The sequence below is a fragment of the Saccostrea cucullata genome, unplaced genomic scaffold, assembly GCF_032062105.1.
Source record: "Saccostrea cucullata isolate Sc308-1 unplaced genomic scaffold, CSIRO_AGI_Scuc_v1 ctg161, whole genome shotgun sequence".
In the NCBI taxonomy this organism is placed as follows: Eukaryota; Metazoa; Mollusca; class Bivalvia; order Ostreida; family Ostreidae; genus Saccostrea; species Saccostrea cuccullata.
In genome coordinates this window covers 210,013-233,244 of record NW_026935527.1, presented here as the reverse complement: position 1 = coordinate 233,244, position 23,232 = coordinate 210,013, and the positions used below count along the sequence as shown (strand labels likewise).

The window sequence follows — 23,232 nt, the reverse complement described above, 5'->3', positions numbered from 1 at the left end:
CAAAGCTTTTAAAATCTTCTGAATGGGATTTTTAAAGATACTATATATATATATATATATATATATATATATATATAAAGCACATTTTACAACAACTCTTAAACTAATATAACTGCCCTAAGTGAAGAAATATTAATATAGAAAGCACAAAGAAATTCACTTTTACATGGATACCCACTTCCGCCCCAGCCCGGGGTTGAACTCTCGACCTTCGGAATCTGTCTCCTAGCAGTGCAGGAACAGCGCGCTAGACCGCTCGGCTATCTAGGCAAGTCAAAAAACTTGCTTTCGATGCCGATGGAATTCTCGCGGCGCTGCCCTACACTACACGGTCATTGAGAATAGAAGTGAGATATATAATTATTAATATATATATATATATATATATATATATATATATATATATATATATATATATATATATATATATATATATATATATATACTAGTATCTTTAAAAATCCCATATATATATATATATATATATATATATATATATATATATATATATATATATATATATATATATATATATATATATATATATATATATGAATAAAAAATAATATATATATAAATATATAAAAAGTTAATTTATTTCTATTTTACAAAAAAAAAATCATTGATTTTCATGCAAAGTTTAACAAGGAATTTTCTAAAATGAAAATAAAACTAATATTTTTCAACTCAATTTCTTTCCACGACTGACAAAATCTAAATTCATGTCATCTAAAGCTCTGTCATATTAGTACTAAATCATACAACCCTAAGATAATACAAAGCGTTGAATAATTGAATATTGAAATGTGCTTTTTTGCAGTTTTCAGATTTCATACGTTTGTAGAAATAGAGAAATAAGGCGTTGATATAATTCGTGACAATGTAAAAGAATTGCATATAAATTGACATTATAACACAAGGTAACTCTGAAGTGGCTTCGTATATAAGAATATGATAATTAAAATAAACAAGTTTGCCCATATCAGCATTGAACATATTAAGCAAAATAAATCAATATTTTTCACTTTTATCACCAAAATAATTTTAAACAGATAAACTTTACAATATTGAATATTTACTCTTTAGTTCCATTGTAAATGTTTGAGTTTTATTCAAAATCCCGAAAGGACTTATTTGCTGTGTACAAACCAGTTTACCCGCTAGATTATGTATTTACGACTTCCATATTAGGTTGAAGAAATGTTCAATTTAATGATAAGGCCTTGGGAAGATTGTATCAGGGATGGGAAAATCAATAGTAAATAAAAGAACACAATAAATCTTACCTGTATCAGACTTATCAGTGGTAAATTCTCTTCTTTTCAGAACAAAACTACACCCAAATTTCATTGTAATCATACAGGTTGATATTTATAATTTATTCATTTAAGAACCCTTTTTACTACAGGAACTATGTGATTAAAAAAAAGAAAATAAGTTAGATGAATTGTCATAGAAAATTAAATGACCAATAAGATAATATTGAGAGAAATTATCCACATCATTTGATTTGAGAAAATATATTTTTTTTCTTTTCATGACCGGGGCTTTTCTGTGCAAAACAATTGTAATGTTTTCTAATCATAATTTTCAAATTGGTTTTTGTTTTTTGTTTAACGTTCCTCTCAGGAATTTTTCACTCATATGGAGACGCAACACAAGCCAATGGAGAGCTGCAAATTTTATCTTATATTCGGCACTTATAATTAGTGCTATTGAGCTGTGAGGGATCTTTATTTTTGTGCCAACACCTACTGCGACAAGGGGCCTCAGTCTATACGGTCTCATCCGAAGGACCGGTCTCCACTTTCTACATTGGGAATCAATATATTAAGGTTGTTTGACATGCATTAACTTGTATAACTACGGAATTTAATAAATCGTAAGAACTAAACCATGGAATTGTAGGATATATCCTGCCCATGGTTTTAGCATCACCGAATACGAGATAAAACAAACAGAGTGAGTGATAACAATGTTTTAATTTGACAACACTTTTCAATAGCCAAAGCTCTCCCCTTTTAAAGTCTAAAAACAATCCTTGTTAGCGGAAGTGTAATTTAAAATTTGTATAATTTATTTTTTAAAAATCTTCTTCTTTACAAAATGTCTTGTTGCACAAAGTGTGGAGTGACTAAATATCGTGCATTTACTTTAATTCTGCTTGGAGTGGCTATAGCTATCCAGTCCGTGTCGGTTGCACTTCCGGTGTGGAGTGAGATAAACACAAACTACTTTACATACACCATCAGGGCGTATCAAAACCTGTGGACAGTTAATATCCTTGAGGATGGGCAAGCTGGAGCCTTCCCAAAAGAAAAGTCGAAGATGAATGTCGGTAGGTTATTGTTATAGAATGTCCATTGAATATATTTTACACCTGTCCTTGATCTTATTTAGATCCCTATTTTTTTCAAGTTCAAGTCATATGACATATCAAACACATCACCTAGTATATAATTGTTCATTCCCAACAATAACTTGTCATTTCTATCAATATTTCGATTTCATATTACACCATTTCTAGTTACTACAACAACAATTGATAATAAATAAATAAATACAATATGTAAATAGTAAAAAAAAAAGTTTTAAAAAGTACTTTGAAAGGATATTTGAAATCGATTTTCTTATGCAAAAATATCAAATATTGAACCAGTTTAAACAAATACACTTCCTCAGTCTGCAATCTTGGTAATAGAGGATACAAAATGTGATGAATCCATAGGAATGTTAAATAAATTACTTTGAAAATCCTACAAAACATAAGATAGCCACACTTTTTAGTAAATATTGAAGCATGTATTCACGTAAAGAATTGGAAATCTCGAGTTTTCTTTTGTTTTGTAATTTGATTTGCATGTTTGTTTGGGGTTTTTGTTTATTTGCGTGGTTGTTTTCTTCTCATCGGGATTTTTAAAATCAATTAATGTACATAAACAAAAACTTTTTCAAGATATTTTGGTAAATAAGCACCCTCATACATTTATAAAAGTGCTACATATAAATCTGATTTCTATAGATGGACATACCTGAACAAAATACATGTATATATGGAAAACGACAATTTAAAATTTCAGAGTTACGAAACAAAACTTGAAAAAACAGATACATGTACTTTTAATGGATTATGAACGAATGGCTTTGCATCTTACAGGTTGGAAGAAAGACCTACAGAATGTAGAGGTTACTTGTATTGTAGCAGGGTTGCTCGGTTTATTCTTGCTTTTGCTGTCGTCGATTACTCGCAAGATGGCGCTGTTAGCAGGAATCTGTCGACTTTTTGGAATTTGTTTTAGTCTCTTAGCAGGTGATCTGTATAAATGTATAAAGAATTGCTATACTATTTGCTTTTCATTTTTATCCCCCTTTGCATGTTTTTTCCTTATATATTTTTCAATTCGCGGTAAAAATAAGTTTTTTCCCCTTTAATGTTCCTGTATTTTATTTAAAACAATTAACATTCTGTTTGGATTTTGCAGCTATAGAGGTACTGGTGGGTTCCCTTCTGTATGAATATCAACACAGAGAAATTTTCTCTATCAATGCGAAAGATCCAAAAAACTACTACCCCACAGACAAACTGGAGCTATCATCCGGGTTCTTCATCTCCACCACTGCTGGTGCTTTGTACGCACTAGTGGTGACTGTCGAAATTGTGGTCTTAGCAGCAAATAATGTGAAGTCAGAAAAGGAAAAGAACATGGTGACATCATTTTCATAGAGCTTTGCATTGTGTGCATGTCCTATTTATGGTGATTTACAAATCATATAAAGATTCTGACGATTCTGTAATCTAAGAATAAAACCCAAAGGGCTATATAAACAATATTTATATTAAATGTACCCCCGGCAAAAATCTCCTCAAATAAGGTCTATTATAACGAAAGTTCGTATAAAGATTAAACAATCAATGTATGTTTTGTAAGACAGAAAATTTTGTATTTTCTGAATTACACAAATGTTTAACTTGTGTTAGTTGTTCTAACATTGAAACACAATTATACATCATCATACTAGGATCTCGTATGTTGTTCAGTAGGACATTGAGAGATGCAATTGACCTTTGGCTCGGGCTTTTAGTACATGACATTCTGATTACATGAGAGTCTACTTACATTTAAATAGTTCTGATATCACTATAAGCGACGATGTTGGAAGACATGAAGACTTCTCTATTTAGAACATCAAGAACAGTTAGAAATGGCCAAAGATTGACAAAACATTCATGTTTGAAATTTCTTTTGTTCAAATCTATAAACATTAATAGATGTCTAGCCCTTCAAAACAATCACAAGACAATTTTAATTAAATCTTTATCCAATATTTTGACATGTTTCCTTTTCATCAAATTAAAATATTGAAAAAAAGAGGAACAAGCTACATGTAGTGTCTCTAATTTTACATGAAATGAATTTGTTTGCGTTGCATAAATCTAATCGAAATTGCCACTCCATCCGAAAATGGTATCCTCTCAAATTACCCCCTGAGTAACTTAAGTTGATCGAATGAAAAACAATTGCTTTACTGTCTTGTTTGTTGTACATTTGAAAGCTGAACCAATTCCAAATCCGTCAAGTTTCTTTTCTTTGGCAAGGAATCCTTTTGATTCTTTTCGTAGAATGTTGTTTTGCTGTTCCTATTTCTCAGTTCAACTTCGACTCATAAAAATTGTCAACGAATTCTTACTTTTGTGTTTCGTTTGAAATTAAAGGCAGATATATATGTTACTAGCAGCAGATCCGTTGCGTTGTTCATTCAACTACCTCTCTAATTTTAGACGTATTTTTAACCACTAACCCTTTACATGTACACTCGTCTCGCTAGACTATTAAACTCGCTTGTTTTGCATTTTCCGTCATGCAACAAAAATTCATAACAGGCGAGTTTATTATTGTAGAAGGTTAGGAGGTATATAAAAAATATGTCTAAAATTAGGGAGTGAAAGGTTGTAATATTATCAATGCTGAAAAGTGGAGAAGTTCTTCCAAACCGTGTACAGAAATATAAATTACACAATATTTGCATCGCGGAATCTGTAGCTTTATGGGCAAAGACTAATATTTAAAACCATAACGCTACAGATTTACAGCTAATATATATGTAACATACATGTGCGTATGTAAAAACTAAAAGTAAACAGGCGTATTTTGGCGTTTAAATCGCTAAAATCATCAGTATAAATCATTCATACATGAAGTTTAAGGTGAAATATCCCTCAGTCTGTTCGTCATGATAGAGATACATTTATAGATGTACATAATACTATTGAAAGAATATATTTTCTCCTTATTTCTATCTTTATTTTCTGTCTTCTTTGCTTTTCATTCTGACTCTTTCTGAATCTGTCAATCATCTCGTGTCCGCTGGTCCACTTATTTTTCATACTGTCGCCATTTATATTGATCGTCTAAACTATCAAATTAAGTTGGATTTATTCAAATCTAAAATATATATGAGCTTTGACAGTCGAGAAAAATGAATAATGTGTTTTCAAATTTTGTACCATAAGTTACTTTATAGCGTGAGTCATCAACTACCTAAAAAGTAAATAACATCAAAACGAATATTTTGTAATACACTCTATACAACATTCTCTCTCGTTGTATCTTTTTAAATCACAGACAACTTCTTCAATAAAAACGAAATTGAAAATGTTTACATGTTGTTATTGTTCTTAAACAAATTTAATTCGTCCAAAATCATTGACTCTACAAACAAGTACCCTGAGGTTGATTTTAAAAGGATGCTGGAGTTCCTCATGAGCAACATATACGTACATGTAGTCTTCAAAACCTTATCCCGATGGACTCTGTTTGTGCTCCTTTAAACTCCTGTCACACCGGGGCTGCGTCCTCACGCGACTGCATGCATGGCGTCCTCAGAAAATACAGAACGCCGAGGTGATCGCAGTAGAGTCTCCTACAGCGCCGTGACAACGCGGTGAGATCTCCACTGAACGCCGTAGGGTTGCGTAGGGTCTCCTAGAACGCCAGAGGACGGCGATCACTTTGGGCATGCACAAAGTACGCGCCGTGTGATCGCGGTCTGATAAGAACGCAGTAGGAACGTAGTATGATCGCCGTAGCAGCGCGTTGAGATCTCCAACAACGTAGTGGGAGCTCCGTACAAACGCCGTGAAGACGCACATGATCGTGGCACGAACGCAGTGATAGAAGACTGCGCTTCCACAGAGACCTCACGGAGATGTCGCGGAGTCCTTGGAGATGTCACTGCATTTCTATCGCGTTTTTACGGCGCTTCTAATGAGATTTATCGTCTTGTTATTTTTCCGACAGCGATTACACGGCGACAGCACGGAGTTGTCACCGCGATCGTTGCGCTCTTGTGGCGTTTCTACAGCGTCCGTTGGCGATCACAATGCGCTTTCACGGCGTTGTTAGAGCGTTGTTAGCCAGCTCACAAAACAAGAGCAATGGGATCATAATTCCAACGTATTTGATTCACTAGGAGCATATAAGTAAAACATGGAAGAGAAAATTACACCAGAACTTGTTCTGTTGTTTCACTTAAATTTTGTAGAAAACTTTTCAGTGTGTTTATTTTTTTTTTTACGTTCATAATAAAATCAAAGAAAATCTAACAACACATCTGAACCGATAAAATTGAGAAAAAAAGAGTTTATTCATAAAAGTATTAATAATGTAGTACTAAATTATTTAAATAGATAATTTTTAATTATTAAGAATTTTTTCTTGGCATGATAAGAAGTCTTTTCATCGTGTAACTTGAATCTTTAAACAAAAATGTTTTACATTCCTTCTGAATATTTATCAATGAGTATAGAACGCATTGTGAACGTATTGTGAACGCAGCCAGCGCAGTGAGAACGCCGTGAACACAAGGTGAAAACTCCTAACGCGCCGTGAAAACTCCGCGGAAGCGCAGTCAGTCGCCGAGAGATCTCCGTGGGAACGCAGTAGATCGCCGTGAGATCGCCGTAGAATCGCGACCGTCGCAGTAGGAACGCCGTGACATCTTCACATTGTGAAAATTTTACAGAAATTTGCGCAATTTTCCTGCGATTCCACGGCGATTTTAAAAATTTAACAACGCCGTAATGACTCCGTGTGAACGCAGGTCGGTGTGACAGGGCCTTTACCAGCCAAAGCAAGCGATTCACATATAAGCTGAAGTTGATAGAATTTCAACAAACTCATTTGAAGTCAGCATATTTTGTAAATCCTGTGGTGGTTATGATAACGTTTTTGGCTAATATAGTCTAATATCTGGTGGTATTTTGCTGACTTGTTTCACACAACTTGTGACGCCTTATTTTGTTCTTTGATATAAATTTGAATACAGAATGACTGTCTACTATATCAAGATTACATGACAAGTACGTACTGATCCTTACTAACAAAGCAGGTATCAACATTGTATTAGTTTGTAAGTGTATTTTAGAAAAACTTGGATTTAATTCTACAAGTGGTAATCAAACTTAAACTCATCAGTTCTCTTTCTAAGGAAACATTCTTCAAAATCATTTGTCAGATTTGAATGTTTTTTTTTTTGATATCCCAAACAACCATAATGAATTCAAATTACCATACCTCTATTGGATTCCGAAACTTCATTAAATTCCTAACAATCAGAAATACCTAGCGGATTCCAGTAAATGTTCAAGTAACCCTCTGTCTTTACTCCTCACTAAAATATTAACAGTAGTGAAGGTGAAACTTCAAGAGTATTGTGTAACAATATATTCGAGAAGTGTTGTAAATCAGATGCAGATGCTTACAAATTCAAAGGAACTTTTGAAAAAAATTGAAATCAAAAGATTTTACTAATATCAACAGCTGAAAAATTTGCGCAACCATTCCCCACGATAAATTAAAGTCGCGGCTTTTTTTTTTAAATAATATTTACAGGTGCTTTTTCAATGAAAATGGAACTCGTAAATTTACTTACCTTGTCATTGGTCATTTGCAAAATTATTTTGTTCAAAAACATTGATTGTACACACAAGTACACTGAAGTTGACATCAAAAAGATGCTTGAGTTTCTGATTGACAATATCTATGAAGTTTTTGGAGACCAGTCTTTCAACGATCTATTGGAATTTCCATGGGTACCAAATGCGTCTCATTATTAGAAAACCTATTTTTTTTATCAACATGAAGCAAAATTTGCTCAAAATTTTATACGTGAAAAGAAGAAATTAGTTGCTGTAGCCTTTAACTCGACATTTAGATATACTGCGTTTTGAAACAAGTTGATGAAACATGAATATCAGCAGTCTCGTTTAAAGTCATCATTTCGTAAGTTCTGTGGTCGATACAATGACCTTGTCTGCAAATACAATTTATCATTAAGTCATTGAGTTACTGACGTCTTTCATACTAATTGTTATGCCATTATTTACACATTGAATTTACAGCGGATTTTCCCTTTATTTCCTTATCATGACAAAGAGCTCACGGTGTATGTGACCGTCGTCAGGAGATGCTCACTCCTCCATTGCACCTGATACCACCTCTGATGTTTTGGAGGTCCGTGTTTGCTCTGCTCCTATTTTGTATTGTTTTATTGACTTTAAAAGCTTAAAAACTGCCCGTTTTCTCAATATAATTCATCAATAAATATGGCGGATGAAACCAGATAACAGAGGAAGCTTTCTCCTCCTGTGCACTTGATTCTATCTCAGTAATTCCCAGTGGTCCGTATTTATACCCTGTTCACATTTTTGTATTGTTTAAACTTTTTATGAGAATGTTCACGGTTCGTTATCTTTACCCTATCAATACAAGAGATTAAACTCGTTAACGAATTCAAAAAATTATAACAAATTAAATTCGTTACAGGAAATCCAACAATTCGTTACATCAAATTAAAAAATTTAGGTTTGATAGGTCCTATATGGGCTTCCCTTTAAACATGATATAACGATTTAAATTGCATTAAACAAATTTCGACAAATCGTTATCTCCATTAAATTAAGGTTTTAATTAGCTCTGTACATGGGTTCTATAATTAGACAGGTCCCGTAAATACCGAAGCCCAGTCATGTAGTTTCTATGAAATCATGCTTTTTAAAAAGGTGTAATAGCGCTTTTTGCATTAAAACACCTTCTTTTGTACAAATTATACGCGATTTTCGAAGTGCACAATAAACCCTCTACATGAACCTTTCAAGCCTTCTAGCTATGAGATATTACAACTTTTAGGTAATAACGTTTTTTATATTTGCATTTTAATGCGCTTCGTTTCTAATTTAACCAAATAGCTTACTCTTATTTTATAAGTATATTGTAAAAAATCAATGTGGATAGAGAGAAAAAACTAGATACAACAGTCTGAGGCTCAAGGACGACAACCTTCTGATATGTATTTATTAAGACTATTTATGCTCATAGCTTTATGGGAACAGTCTACGAGGGTCGTTCAATAAATAATGCAACATGTCATCTAAAAGTAAGAAAAGTACGTAATACATATTCTTAATAGTTTCAATCCCTCAAGGCATTTTCAGTTACCCTTAACGCGTGTCTGAAGTCTTTGTATCCATGCACAGAAAAACCTCAGCGTACTCAATTTTTAGGGATCCCCGAAGACATTGACGAATATCATTTCCCATGATATATCTGACATTTTACAATCTTACTTTGATTGTTTTCAAGTGTTTTGAGAATGAAAGGATCTTACAGTGGCTACGATCAAGCTAATATGGGAGATTGAAAAGTCCTGTATACTTTCTTTTCTTAAAAATCTTATTTATTTCTCTAAGCGTATATATATGCAGCTGCGTTGTCAGGCACAAGAAAAATACCCTGGTCACCGAATCATGGACTTCCTTTGCAGGACATCTGTTTAACTTTCCTTCGTGCAATTCGAAGATAAAACTTACCATTGCTAGTCCTTCATTTGCATATATGTACATGTTTTAATGGACATCTTTAAATACACGAAAACTAATTAAACATGTCTGCAATTGGAGCCATTGCTTCTCTTTATCATAATTAAATGACACCCTTTTCTTTGATTCCACATTTTTTTATTATTAATCTTTTTACGGCTATAAAAAGTGCACCCATGTTTCGTCACACATTAAGCAAGTTTGACAAATCTATTTTGTTTATAAATTTGCTTTTAGATAAACCGCTGGCACATTTAACGAATGTTCTCTCTTGGGCATTTGTGAGAAAATAAGGCACCTATCTGATTGAAATAGTGTTATGTGTTTTTTCCTTTGTCAGAATTCTACAAAATGGTGTGACGATCAAATGTTTAGTATATATATCTTAACAAATTCTTTCCATGTAAACATAGCATTTTCAAATTTTATGTGGCACATAAAGTCGATATTTTTGGTGTCCCCACAAATTTTAATTGACCACATTGACTGTTATATTTGAGCTGTCTTTTTTTCTTCTAACTTATTTAATCCATCTGAAAAGTATACAGCGTTAAAAATAATTTTTTTACATATAAAAATCATATCTTAAATATGAGGTTGTTGGCGATTTACCTGGTATGTAAAAAGTGCAATTTTCAAATACGCTCTTAATTTCATCTTCGTGGCAGAGATCATTTATAAAAACATATATTAGCTCAGTGTAATGACCATGCTTACTTAATAAATGAATTCCTGTGCGAAGACAATATGAAAATTCATGGGATTTTTTGTGTTTAGGAGCTCTTTAATAGAATTTTACAAATATAAAAAAATGAAATCAAATGCCTAAACATTTATTATGATATACTGTGTATCGCAAGAACGACCCTCGTAGATATGATATAAAAAAAAAGTTTATTATATTTTTTATTCTGACATTCATAATTGTATAAACGAACACAATAGAGGAAATTAAATCCATGTATAAACTTACTGATATTAAAAATAGAAATTCAATACATATATAACAAAGACAAAGAAAAAGCTAGAATACAAAAGAAAACGTTTTGCTGTCGAAATCTCTTTTCTAAAGTTGTATACGTACATGTATCCAACAACTCCGTAATATCTGTATTGAAAGGTTTGATTTTCCGAACATCGATGCACGTACATTGTATATGTTGCATGCAAATCCAGTATCCATAAGTTTAAACAAAATCAACATTTTACTTTGGAGTCTATATTACAGTTTATTTGATAGCATTTTTATACAGTCTTGTCGAAATGTATGTTTTAGATCTTGTTAATTTGCGTTCCAGCTTGTATGGCATGTCAAACTTTGTTTTAAATTTTTCATCTGTACTCTACTTTTTCATCTGTGTTAATTATAGTCTATATGTTCTGCATTAATTTTGATTTGTATTATAATTTTTCCTATCTGTGCTCTATATTTTTCCATTTGTTTGGTATTAGTTTTTTTGTTTTATAATTTCTATTGTATTTTTGGCATTCTGAAATTTTCAATAAATGTACATTTAATCTGAAAGTTTCCTTGTACCTTGTAATGCATTATTCTCCTTGACATACGTATATGGAGATAACGAACTGTATTCAAGCTCAAACGTCCATTTAACAAAACAAAATAGGAGCAGAGCGAATCAGGTGCAATGGAGGAGTTAGCATCCCCTTTCGACTGGTCACATCCGCCATGTGCTCCTGTCATGATCGGGATAAGACGGAAAAATCCGTCGTCAAATGAGCAAATGAGTGTGTAAATAATGAACTAACAATTAGTTTGAAAAACGTCAGTCAGCATTTGACTCAATGATAAATTGTATTTGCTGACAAGGTCATTGTATTGACCATAGAACTTACGAAATGATGACTTTAAACAAGCCTGCTGATAGTCTTGTTCATCAACTTGTTTGTCAGTAATTTACCTCGTTTTAGAAATTGTTCATACGAAGAGCATGCTCTTGAGTATCTAATCAACTGAGATATGTAAACTCCGTATGCAGGTGATGAATGTATATTGCTGCATAAGTAAGGGAAGTTGACGATTGAAAAGTTAAAGTCATCACGATTATCATAGAGCGTGGTTGTTAGATTTCTATTAACGTCTTTTTCAAGTAGAATATCTAAATATGAAACAGATATTGTGTGTCAGACCTTAGGTATCTTTAATCTCAAGCTCACCAGGATATGTCGTATCGACATAAGAATGGAAATTACCTTTGTTAATTGACATTACGTCGTCGATGTATCAAAATGCAGAGTTGAAGGCCACAACAAGTGTTTTCTTCTTCTTACGCAGAAAATTTTGCACAAAATTTGCTTCATATGAATACAAAAGAAGGTTGCCGTTGGCTAATAACGGGGCACAATTGGTACACATGGGTATTCCAATAGATTATCGGAAGACCTGGTCTCCAAAAATAACATAGATATTGTCAATCAGAAACTCAAGCATGTAAGTGAAATATATTACAATATCATACTGTGTGATAGAAATACTATTATCTACTGTATGCGTTTCGTTGCATTTGATATGGAAAGAAAATTTACCAAGAAGAATTATCATCAAAACATTGTCTTTCATTATTATTTTTTCACTAGGGGGAGGGGGTTATCAATAAGAAGTGCGATCATTCATTCATTCATATTTTATTTCCTCTGTATAAAGAAATACAGAATTAAGTTATTAATAATTAACACATTAATTTATGTACAATTCAAATAATATTTTCAAGTAGGTAAAAACGATAAATTTACATAACTGAACTTCGTTTTTGGGCGATTTTCCAGAGCACACAATATTGAATTGCAAGAAATCAGAGTCATTATTCATCCGCTCCGTCGAGGATTCATAAAGCCATACAATATGCCCCACGTTTTCAATGAAGTAGACTTACTTCAAATTTTGTTGTTACCAACCTAGTTAATCTTTTCACTAAAAAAGGATGCTAAATTATGCAATTTTTAAAGTCGCTTAAATGGTGAGAGAGAGTTGTCTAGCTTTTCCTGCTATGTCTCCTTAATGTTCTTCCTGAATGCAGTTCAGTTTCAACTGATTATCATCAGTTAACCAGCTTGCATATAAAATTGAAGAAGGAAGCAAAAGATACATTTAATCATGTATTATAAATACTAGTGGATTCAAAGTGATTTATATCAATGAATGCATATTTCAAAATGTTCTCAGAGTTCCCTCGCTTTGACCCATTTCTCAGATTTTTAAAAAGTTTACGTATCGTGTAGATTATTGATAGAAACTTGTAAAAAGAATTTTACAATTTATGGTAATTGAGACACATAATAATAAAAAGTATAAAGGAAAAACAAGTTGTAAAACTGTTGCTCAGTATAATGAATCCTTGCAAGAAGGTATCTCAGCTGCTTCTTATTTGCTTTATTTGCATTTTACTGTGTAAGCTGTTAACTAAAACAATTGAAATTTTATACTATTGACATCCAGATTTAAGGTTTAAAAAATCATTCTCTAGTAAAAGGCACGTTTTTATCAATACGTAACAAACATAAGATTTGAATCGATTTGATGTACAATTGCAGACAGGGCATTGTTGAACAAACGTACATTTTGCCAAATATAAAGCTAAGCAAAAAAGTCACACATTTTAAAATGAAGTGTGGAACATTAATCAAGCTCAGAGTCCATTGAAACAATACATATCAGGAGAAGTCAAACACAGAACTTTTAAAAACATTATAGTTGGGATCAGATGCCATGAAGGAGTAAGCTTTCCCACCAACCTGCCTGCTCCTTGTTATAATCGGAAAATCTGGTATCAATTGTAGAAAATTCAATGTGTAAAGTATTGCCTAATATTAAGTATGAAAAAACAGTCGGTATTCGACTTATTGATCAATTGCATTTGCTGCATGATAAGGGCCTTATATTGACTATAAAACTTTCAAAAGGATAACGTTAAACAATAATTTTACATCCTTCTTTCATCAACAACTTGTTTGTCATTAGCTGTCCTTATATTACAAATTGTTTATATATAGAGCATGCTCATGCATATCGAATCAACTGGTGGACATGAATCCAAAATACAAGTGATAAGGGTATATTGCAAAGGTATATTGCTTCCTCAGTAAATTAAATGGAAATTGACAATAAAAAAGTTCAAGTAAAGCAGTATTTATTGTAAGGTTATGATTAACGTCTCTTTCTAGTAAAATATTAAAGTATGAAAAAGATGTGTCAGACTCTGTGGTATCTCCTCTTTTTAGTTTACTAGGATATATCGAGTAGACATATGATGGAAGTAACTACATGTATTGTTAGTTGATAATACGTCGTTGATAACTAAATCTAAATTGATGGACACAGGAAGACAAGTGTTTTCTTCTTCTCATGTACAATTTTTTTTGATAAATCTTGTTTCATATGAATACAACAAATAGGTCTGCTAAGTACGAAGCGCAGGTTGTACACATAGAAATTACCAAAGATTGTTGGAAGTTCTTACCTCCAAAATCTACACAGAAATTATCAATCAAAAACTCAGCATATTTTTAATATCAACCTCAAAATCTGCTTATTCTGTCGATGATTTTAAATATGATTTCCCATTTTTGATATGTTTTAGAAATAACCTCTTTACCGGTATTTAAAAGATAATGTTATTACCAGTAAATGGTCAAAATCTAAAACGTAATACAAGTAACATTCGGAAACGATGTCAGTTTACAGTATGTAGGTATGATTGGTTTGTATTGCAAATATTTTTGATAAGATATCGTGTCATGAAAATATCACTACATATTAAAATAAAACAGCAAGCTGGGGTGGGGATGGAGAGTACACGTTGCGTGCGTCAGGCAATTTTTATTCATAATTATTTAAAAGAATTATTAGCTATTTTTAAATGAATGAACCAGTTTAAAAATTTTTATTCAACGGTAAAATCATAGAGGGAAACAGCTTGATCGAAACCCAAATGGTGAAAAAAGGAACAATATCAATCCCAGTTACATGTAGTACCTGTTATGTTTTCATATACCCCTTATATACCGATAAGTCAGATGATTTCATTAAAAAGATTCCAACTTATTCATTTTTAGAAATTCTCTTTTATTTTCTTATTTGTATTATTTTTTTGCAATTTAAATACATTCATATGAATGCTTTTAAAAGCACTTTCTAAATCGAAACAAGTAGAATTTCCAGTTTATAAAATGTGTAATTTGTCTTATTACGCTATAACTCCTGATAAATCTTTGACACATACATACGAGTGAGCTATTAAATCAAGATTTATTAAAGAGTCTCGTCTGGAGATATCTCGATAACATTTCCTGCTGATCAACAATGACAAATCAATATATAAATTATCAATCATATCAATATAAAGTAGATTTATATTTCATAGAGTCATGATTATTAATATTTCATTGCAAACGGCTCCAACCCGGTGTGGTCTTTCCTATGATGTCAGTAACACGCGCCGACTGGTTAAATGTCCTGCAATTCGATGCTATGCACTAACAACCCTGCGTTCAGGAGTATGACCTATTGGGCTAGATCAGAAGACAAGTATGGCACAATGCATATTTAAGTTTGATTATTATGTGCAGTTTTAAATGACAGGGTATTTATTTAAGCGAGTAGACCTTTATTTGAGTAATGACAGAAGAGATCTCTTGCTGAGAGATGGGCACTGGATTATAACACAATCATTCCTTACACAGTTCCTAGATATCAAAATATAGAACCTTAACAAAGATGGAATCATTTAATGGCATGCATTTTTTTTTTTACAAATACTGAATTGAAAGAATAAAAAATGAAAATTAATATTTCTTTCATTAATCATAATTATTATAGCCTCTACAAGTCTCGTAATAAAAGTAGTAACAGTCATGAAATGAAAGTTTTTCTTGCTTTTGCTTTCTATCTGATGACTCAGGATTATTTTGCGTTCCTACTTCTGCTTTTCGGGCATAATAGGAATAGTTCTCATAACCAACTTCATATAAAATTCCAATGAAAATGGTATCTTGTTTTTAGATACAAATATTTATGTGAAAATAAAAAACCCAAAAGATAACTACCGAACACCACATTCGCAAATTATTGAATCGTGAAAAATGTTTTATAAAGAAAAGTCGTGCGTTTTCATATATCTGAGTTTTGAAAAATTATCCTACATTTTCTAAAACTTCTAAAACTACACCGGGAGTTTTTGAGAATTTACATACGATTCACACCACTTCAGAATATGCCACAGTACAGTACGCCTGTAGTTATAAAATTTTCTTTCGCGACGACATAGGCTTGGAAGAGCGTATGCTGGACCCGGCGATGTAATTTTAATTTGTATATAAGGATTTTTTGAATAAGGTTTAGTATCTAGAAAGTGTAGATCGATCTCGCCTTGACTATATCGTGAAAAAATTGAATTCTGAACTGACAAGTGATTTTGGAGAACATCCTTTGAATGTGAATGGCGGGAATGATTTCCAAAAGTAGAATTAGAACAAAGTTCTTCTAAACAAGTACAATAATGAGCCTTACAAAGACAATATTTTTACAGGCCTTGACAAAGGAACCTAAAGTATTGTTCACGTAGTCTTCCTTATTCCTGTATCTCCGCCGATTTAGTGAAAACGGAAGAAAATAAACCTGTAGTTTTAAGATTGCCATTTAACTTTTAAACAAGATTTTAAAAAGATATTTCTAAAACAAAAGGCATAGTCTAGATAATGATTGATTGATTGTATATTGTTTAACGTCCCTCTCGAGAATTTTACACTCATATGGAAAAGTGATCCAAACAAAGTCCACAAACTATACAAGATCTGTAAACAATTAAGGCATAGAAAACCAACTCCTGGAAAGACAAAATGCTTCCGTTCTCAATAAAAGTTACTGTCCTAAAAACAATATCGAGCATCAGATACTTCAGCCAGTTGATTTTTTTTTATCTCGAGATATTTCAAGTGCATTTTACTGGTACTGTGGATGAGACAGTATAAATCAAGATACTATTTTTGCTGAAATACTGGCACAAAAAAAAAGAACGCCGAGCAAAGATCTTAATTCACCGGCAGTTAATACGTTGGTCTTGCATGAGTGAAATATTCTCTAAGGTAATTTACAAATCTAATTATCATAATAAATTAGCATATCTTCAAAGGAAACGGGATGAAGCTACCATAACGTCAATTATATGTTTGCTTTTTGGGCTGAAATTGTCATTTTTCAATTAACTTTATTTTTTTATTCAAGACAGGAAAAAACAAACAAAAACAAAATGTGTTTGTGAAACACTGATGCTCCCGTATGGCAGCTTATGGTGAGGGTTGAAATTTCTCAAATGCAAATTAAACTCCAAGGTCAAGCCTTTTCACAATGAATACATCTGTGAAATATGAAAGCCCTAGTGCTAACGGTTCAAAAGTTATGGTCAAAGTTAGTTTTCTTTAGGTGGGTCAAACTCTAAGGTCAAAGCCAACATTGTTGGCATCCAATGAAAGGTCTTGCCACAAGGAATACACCTGTGAATTATGAAAGCCCTTTTTGAATGGGTGTGGCTATAGCGTTCATATTTCAAGACCTTTCTTTCAGGTACTACCAAATTTGATCTCTTGAACATGGAGTTCGGCCCACTTATACAAAAAATTACAAATCCTTAGTCTTGATCATAACTTTTGAATAGTTGGTGTTTGGGCTTTCGACTTCACATATGTATTAATTGTGACCAAAACCTTTCAATGGTTATAAATATTTTTTGAATTTTTGACCTGGACCTTAGATTAGAGTTTGACCCACTTATCAAAAACTTTAACCTTGGAAATTACTTTTGAAAAGTAAGTACTAAGGCTTATATATTTCACAGGCTTATTTCTTATGACAAGACTTCCTTTGGATACCAATCATGGTAATTGACACTTCTGACCTTGACCTTGGGTTTTCACTTGCATTTGAAAAACTTCAACCCTCGCCATTAGCTGTTATACAGGAGCATCTGTTGTTTTAGAAATTAATTCTTTCATTCATTGACCATCCAACAGCACTCTTGTGTCATAACACATCTCCTACATTGTACTTCGCCTTTCCTACTTTTTTCTGTCTCATCGCATGCCCTCATTTTCAAATTTGATTTGAACGTGTAGCCTTGCTTTAGAATTTTTGAATTATTATAATCTGCAATTTCGGATCCAGTGCAAATAAAACCGTGCTTAGATCTTTATTTACAAAACAGCTTCAAATGAAATCGGAAAATAAACGCAGTTTATGGAGCTGTAAATTACGGAAACATGGATATTGCCGAAAGATTTGTCTGAACACACGAGGTATATCACCTGTATCAGGTAACAGAAAATGAAATCAATCACTGGGTTCTATAAAACGCTTATCAAAACAGTTAGCACTCGTCCATTAAAGCAAGGCCTGATATCTATTGATTAATAACACTAGTGCCATTGAACTTTCAAGGTAAAAAAAAATCAAAATTAAGAAAATCGCTTTTCTATGTTTACTCAACAATTTAACCGAATGTTGCGCGTTTCGTAAAAAATTAATCCTCTTTTTACCTTTTTGAACTTACATTTAGAGAAGACTCTCCAAAGGTATTTTGCTTTACCTTCTATGGAAATCAAAACACACGTACCCGACCTTGTCATTTGTTTTCAAAATGTATTTTCTGAATAAAACTAATCAATTTATAGACAATGACTTCCATAAGAGACAGAAAATTAAATTCCTGACTTTTGGAGTGTTATGTATTGACTACTTGATGAATATTAGCACTGCTTTTTGACGCTGTCGGCCACAACATCTGATAATAAATCCTCAAAACATGCTTCTTAAGCCTCTGAGGAATGCAGCTCTTGGGGGTTCTGGCTATGAAGGATCACGGCTCTAGAGGACCGGTATCTGTCATTGCTCCGGAAGAGAGAACAAGAGGTCTACCTCATATACGTTGGTTTTCTACATCTACATATGGTGAGGAATAATTGTTTGACCCTAACCTAATTTTCACTGCTGAAAGAAAAATGAGAGCAATACGTAAATTGATTTTTTTAAATAAAAAATACAATAAAAATATATATATAAATGTCAATTATTTCTTTCCATAAATCTTTTAAACAATGACAGAAACTGTCATTAAAAGTAAACAATGACAGAAACTGTCATTAAAAGTAAACAATGACAGAAACTGTCATGAAAAGTATGTCTTAGAAAACATTGTCTTCTGAGCTCTGGCCTCGTGGTTTTTTTTTTTAAATCAATACGCGTATATGTAGCAATGTACCCTCTTGCACTACGTAATACTTTTTCATCTTTGAAAAAATTAAATGTTATCTTTTTCAAGTCTGTGACTATAAAGAACGACACTAAAAAATGAGGACACTAGTATTATTAATGAATAAAATAGATCTCGGGGTTGGGGTGGGGGTGTTTGACTAACAACCAGTACACCTACATAACTGTTGGCATATACATGTACCTTCAGTATAATAATGGAAGAGAGAGTTCAGATACATTCTACAGTGTATCTCTTATGGAATCGCGGGAATCCTTTGGGTTTATTTGAACAGCATGCACATTTTCCAAACAATGAGAAGTTCAATATGCATAGCTTGCATTATTTTCATTTCTTTGATTAATTGCAACAACAAAGGAGACCTAAAGGCTTAATTGTAAGGTTGTTTCAACGAACCATACAGTTCTCTTTGTTGGGTTACAATTGTATTTCACCCGTTTTGTTCAAAAGGTGACACGCATGTATTGTAATACAAAGTACAAGCAGGGCTGCTAATTGAACTTTTGTATTCTTGGATAATTGATATGAAGACAATACGTTTATAACACAACAGCACTTGTTATATACATGAGATTTGTACTGCTTTCTTTGAAATAAAAGTTTAAAATAAACGCATGTATTGTAATACAAAGTACAAGCAGGGCTGCTAATTGAACTTTTGTATTCTTGGATAATTGATATGAAGACAATACGTTTATAACACAACAGCACTTGTTATATACATGAGATTTGTACTGCTTTCTTTGAAATAAAAGTTTAAAATAATCGTGATTTCAATTTGTTTTATACTCTGGTTAACCGAGACAGATATTTTTAAAAAAAATAAAAGCGTTGTTCACAAGAACTTTCCCCTATATAAACAAAGCGCAGGTTCTTTATGCGATTTCATACGTTTCAATGCTGCAAGTCTTTGAGCATGATTATTTATGTCTTTCAAGTAGCTTTTCATTTCTTCAAACCTTTTCCCTCTATACATTAAAATTGAAAATAATCTTGAATATATAAATACCAACATTAAATATACATATTTATCTTTCAAATAGTTCCATTGATTTGGCGATGTTTCCATGCAATTGATAAACCTTCCAAGGCCATCTTGCACATCATTATTTTTAATAAATCAATTCCTTACCAAAATTTACTCTAAAGAGAGAGAGAGATGCCAAAAAGAAATTCTTTGAACTAAGCTTGATTCATTTTGTGTAACGAGATTTCCTAATGAATTGGGCAGCCTAGCCGAGAGATTTTACCATGATTAGATAAAAAGTCAATTTAGCAAAGTAGCAGTTCAAATAGAATGCTGACGAGTGCAAGACTTTTTAATCTAAAAGTTATAAAATATTTAAATTTCAGTTTAAAAACAAATCTTTAATATCATTACTTTTTGTTTATCGCTAATTCATTTCAAGGAATTCACATACGTGTACAATTCGTTGTGAGACATAAAACACAAACCTAAGGTTCTTGCCAATGGGCTTTAGGTCACATAAGTATCTTTATATATGGTCTTTTCTAAAGATTGCCGTCTCGTCTGTCTTCTTACCAACTACCTTCATGTAGACTACCTAGACGCATTTAACGAGACTGAACAACGTATGTCGCTTAGCCCTATGGTTCATTAAGAGAACATTGGAGCCAATTGTACTGCGAAAGAAGAAGGAACGGTTGCAATACAAATCTTGCCTTGTGGTTTTTTAAAAATGAAAATGATGTAAAAAACAAAAAATAAAATAAATGAAACTCATGTATTCTGAATCATTGAAATTCCATGCAGAAAAATCGTTTTTCCACATGCATTTCTAAATGCTGATTGTGACGTCATAAACATGTGCATTTCAAATTATTTTCTTAAAAGTTGCAGAAGACAGCAAATTTAAATGGAGTTTTCTTTCATATAATATTGCCCACAGGCATCACCCACAAAGATTTTGAGATATAAGATATAAGATATAAACTCAACTATTATTAAAGCCAGTTTCAGACCTTTTTGAAAACATTAAATTTTTAGGGCACAATGAAGCTAAAAGTGTACCCTCTTCTTTTCACTTTTAATAATACAGTACATGTATGTAGTGCTTGAAAAATCTAATTTTGTTTCTACTGCCAAGACATTTATTTTACAAATAAAAAAATGATTTGTGTCCTCGATCTGTCCTCTATCTCTGTGCTGATAAATATTATTTGAGGGTGCATAATTCTTAGTTAGACTTTCTATGGAAAATGTTATTACAGAAAATTTCGGCATGTATTTAGCGCCCCTCACCCTTATTTGACGCTTAATAAAGTGTAAACAGACTCAATCAAGGTTATACCACAAACAACTTGAGTAGTTATAAATTCATTCCTAATAAAGATCATTTTTTATGTAAAAAAAGAAAAAAAAACTTCAACGTTTAATATTTTTTCCATTCCTGACTCCGTGATTATTTCTCAAACTTTGGAGCCATCTTATCTATCTTATTTTTCTCGATTACAAATGATCAACTTTCTTTCTTGTCCATTAAATAAGAACAATTTTTAAAACCATTGAATCTTTATTATAAAACAAAGCATCTATCCTTGTTCTAGAGAGTGTATTCACTACATCCAGAAATAGATAGGGATGGTTTGACGGAGACATTCGTGACCTTACCAATGCCTTTTTCCTGCTTACTTAATGAACTTAATACTAAATGCCTCTACTATTAGACCTTCAATTGACAGACTTTATCTCAAATGATTGCACTGTATTGCTTGCAACAGAAAAATAAGCCATTGAACAGAGAGGATCCATATTGCATAAGACCTTGATCAATTACGAAAACTTGCCCCAAAGTCCGTCGACGGCAATTCCTATGACTAATTTCTAATTTACAAATTTAAAAGCCACTGCAGGAACTGCAATTACTGTGCACCCAGAGACGGAATAAGAAACGGACATTTGTGTGCATTTGTTTGGATTTGTAACTGTTTTGTGTAACTTTTACACGCCTGTGAACATGTCCTCGATGATGGGCAGTCGTAGACTCTATAACTGGGCGTGGTGCTCCCACGCTCCTTGTATTGCCAGCCTTCTTTGAAAACTTAACTTCCGTTGTTTTTAAGAGATAAAATATTTTGGTTCGATTACTATCTTTAGGATGATCATTTTTTATTAAATGTACAAATATGCTATCAGGTACACACGGCATTGTTTGTTGGTAACAAAAAACGCGTGTCAATGAATGACCGACTTACGTAATAATTTCTTAAGCTGTTGTATACAGTTATTCGATTGTTCCTCTCCATTTTAATCTACATTGTTTACATCTTTTAAATTTTGGATTCCTTAAGTTTACTTTACTTAATATTATTATGGCACGCCAAATTCACAAAAAAGAGATAAACCTAGTTTCACAATTGATAAACTAGGTTTATCGACTGTAAACTATAGTTTACAAACCGTAAACTATAGTTAACAATTCGTTAAGTATAGTTTTCATCTGTAAAACTATATTTAACGGTTGTTAACAATAGTTTACGAATGCTAATCTAAGTTTATCTGTCTGTAATAAGTGTTAACAATAGATTTTGGTGATAAACATAGATTCACGTTTGTAAACTATAGTTTACAATAGAAAACCATAGTTAAGAGTTGTTAATCATAGTTTCACAAATCGTGAAACTATATTCATCAGATCGTTAACTATAGTTAACGGTTTGTAAACTATAGTTTACAAATCGTGAAATTGTATTTATCAGATAATCTATGTTTTGCAATCGCAAATGATTGTTTTCGGTGTTAAGTATAGTTTACGGTTGTGAAACATAGATTATCGTGTTAACTATGGTTTACAGATGTAAAATATAGATTAACGTTGTTAACTATAGTTTACAGTCCGTAAACTATAGTTTACAACCGATAAACCTAGTTTATCGATTGTGAAACTATGATTTGCTCATTTTTGTGAATTTGGCATGCCATATATTATACTTAATATTAAAATTAACAAGGGATTTTTGGGAATACGTTGTTAGCATTTAAAAGCTATTTTCTGCAATGATTTGCACAATCATATAAAGATTGTTCAACATACTCAAAGACATAGATTCGCGGAG

At 32.4% G+C, this 23,232-nt stretch overlaps 2 protein-coding genes across 2 annotated transcripts in view; one reads left to right on the top strand and one right to left on the bottom strand.

Annotated features, from left to right (window-relative positions):
* LOC134243140 (putative uncharacterized protein DDB_G0293878) overlaps positions 1-23,232 on the bottom strand; it is a 476,688-nt gene that overhangs the window by 431,039 nt on the left and 22,417 nt on the right. The window lies entirely within an intron of this gene.
* On the top strand, positions 2,107-4,104 carry LOC134243143 (uncharacterized). Its single transcript, XM_062725377.1, has 3 exons — positions 2,107-2,338; positions 3,158-3,310; positions 3,483-4,104. The coding sequence occupies exons 1-3, from the start codon at positions 2,107-2,109 to the stop codon at positions 3,722-3,724; spliced, it is 627 nt and encodes a 208-aa protein (XP_062581361.1). The 3' UTR covers positions 3,725-4,104.

What these genes read in the sequence shown, in the direction of transcription:
- LOC134243143 (XM_062725377.1), top strand. Translation starts at nt 2,107, where the DNA reads ATGTCTTGTTGCACAAAGTGTGGAGTGACTAAATATCGTGCATTTACT. An exon ending in AAAGTCGAAGATGAATGTCG is followed by an intron (nt 2,339 to 3,157) that starts GTAGGTTATTGT and finishes TGCATCTTACAG; the next exon opens with GTTGGAAGAAAGACCTACAG. An exon ending in TTGTTTTAGTCTCTTAGCAG is followed by an intron (nt 3,311 to 3,482) that starts GTGATCTGTATA and finishes TGGATTTTGCAG; the next exon opens with CTATAGAGGTACTGGTGGGT.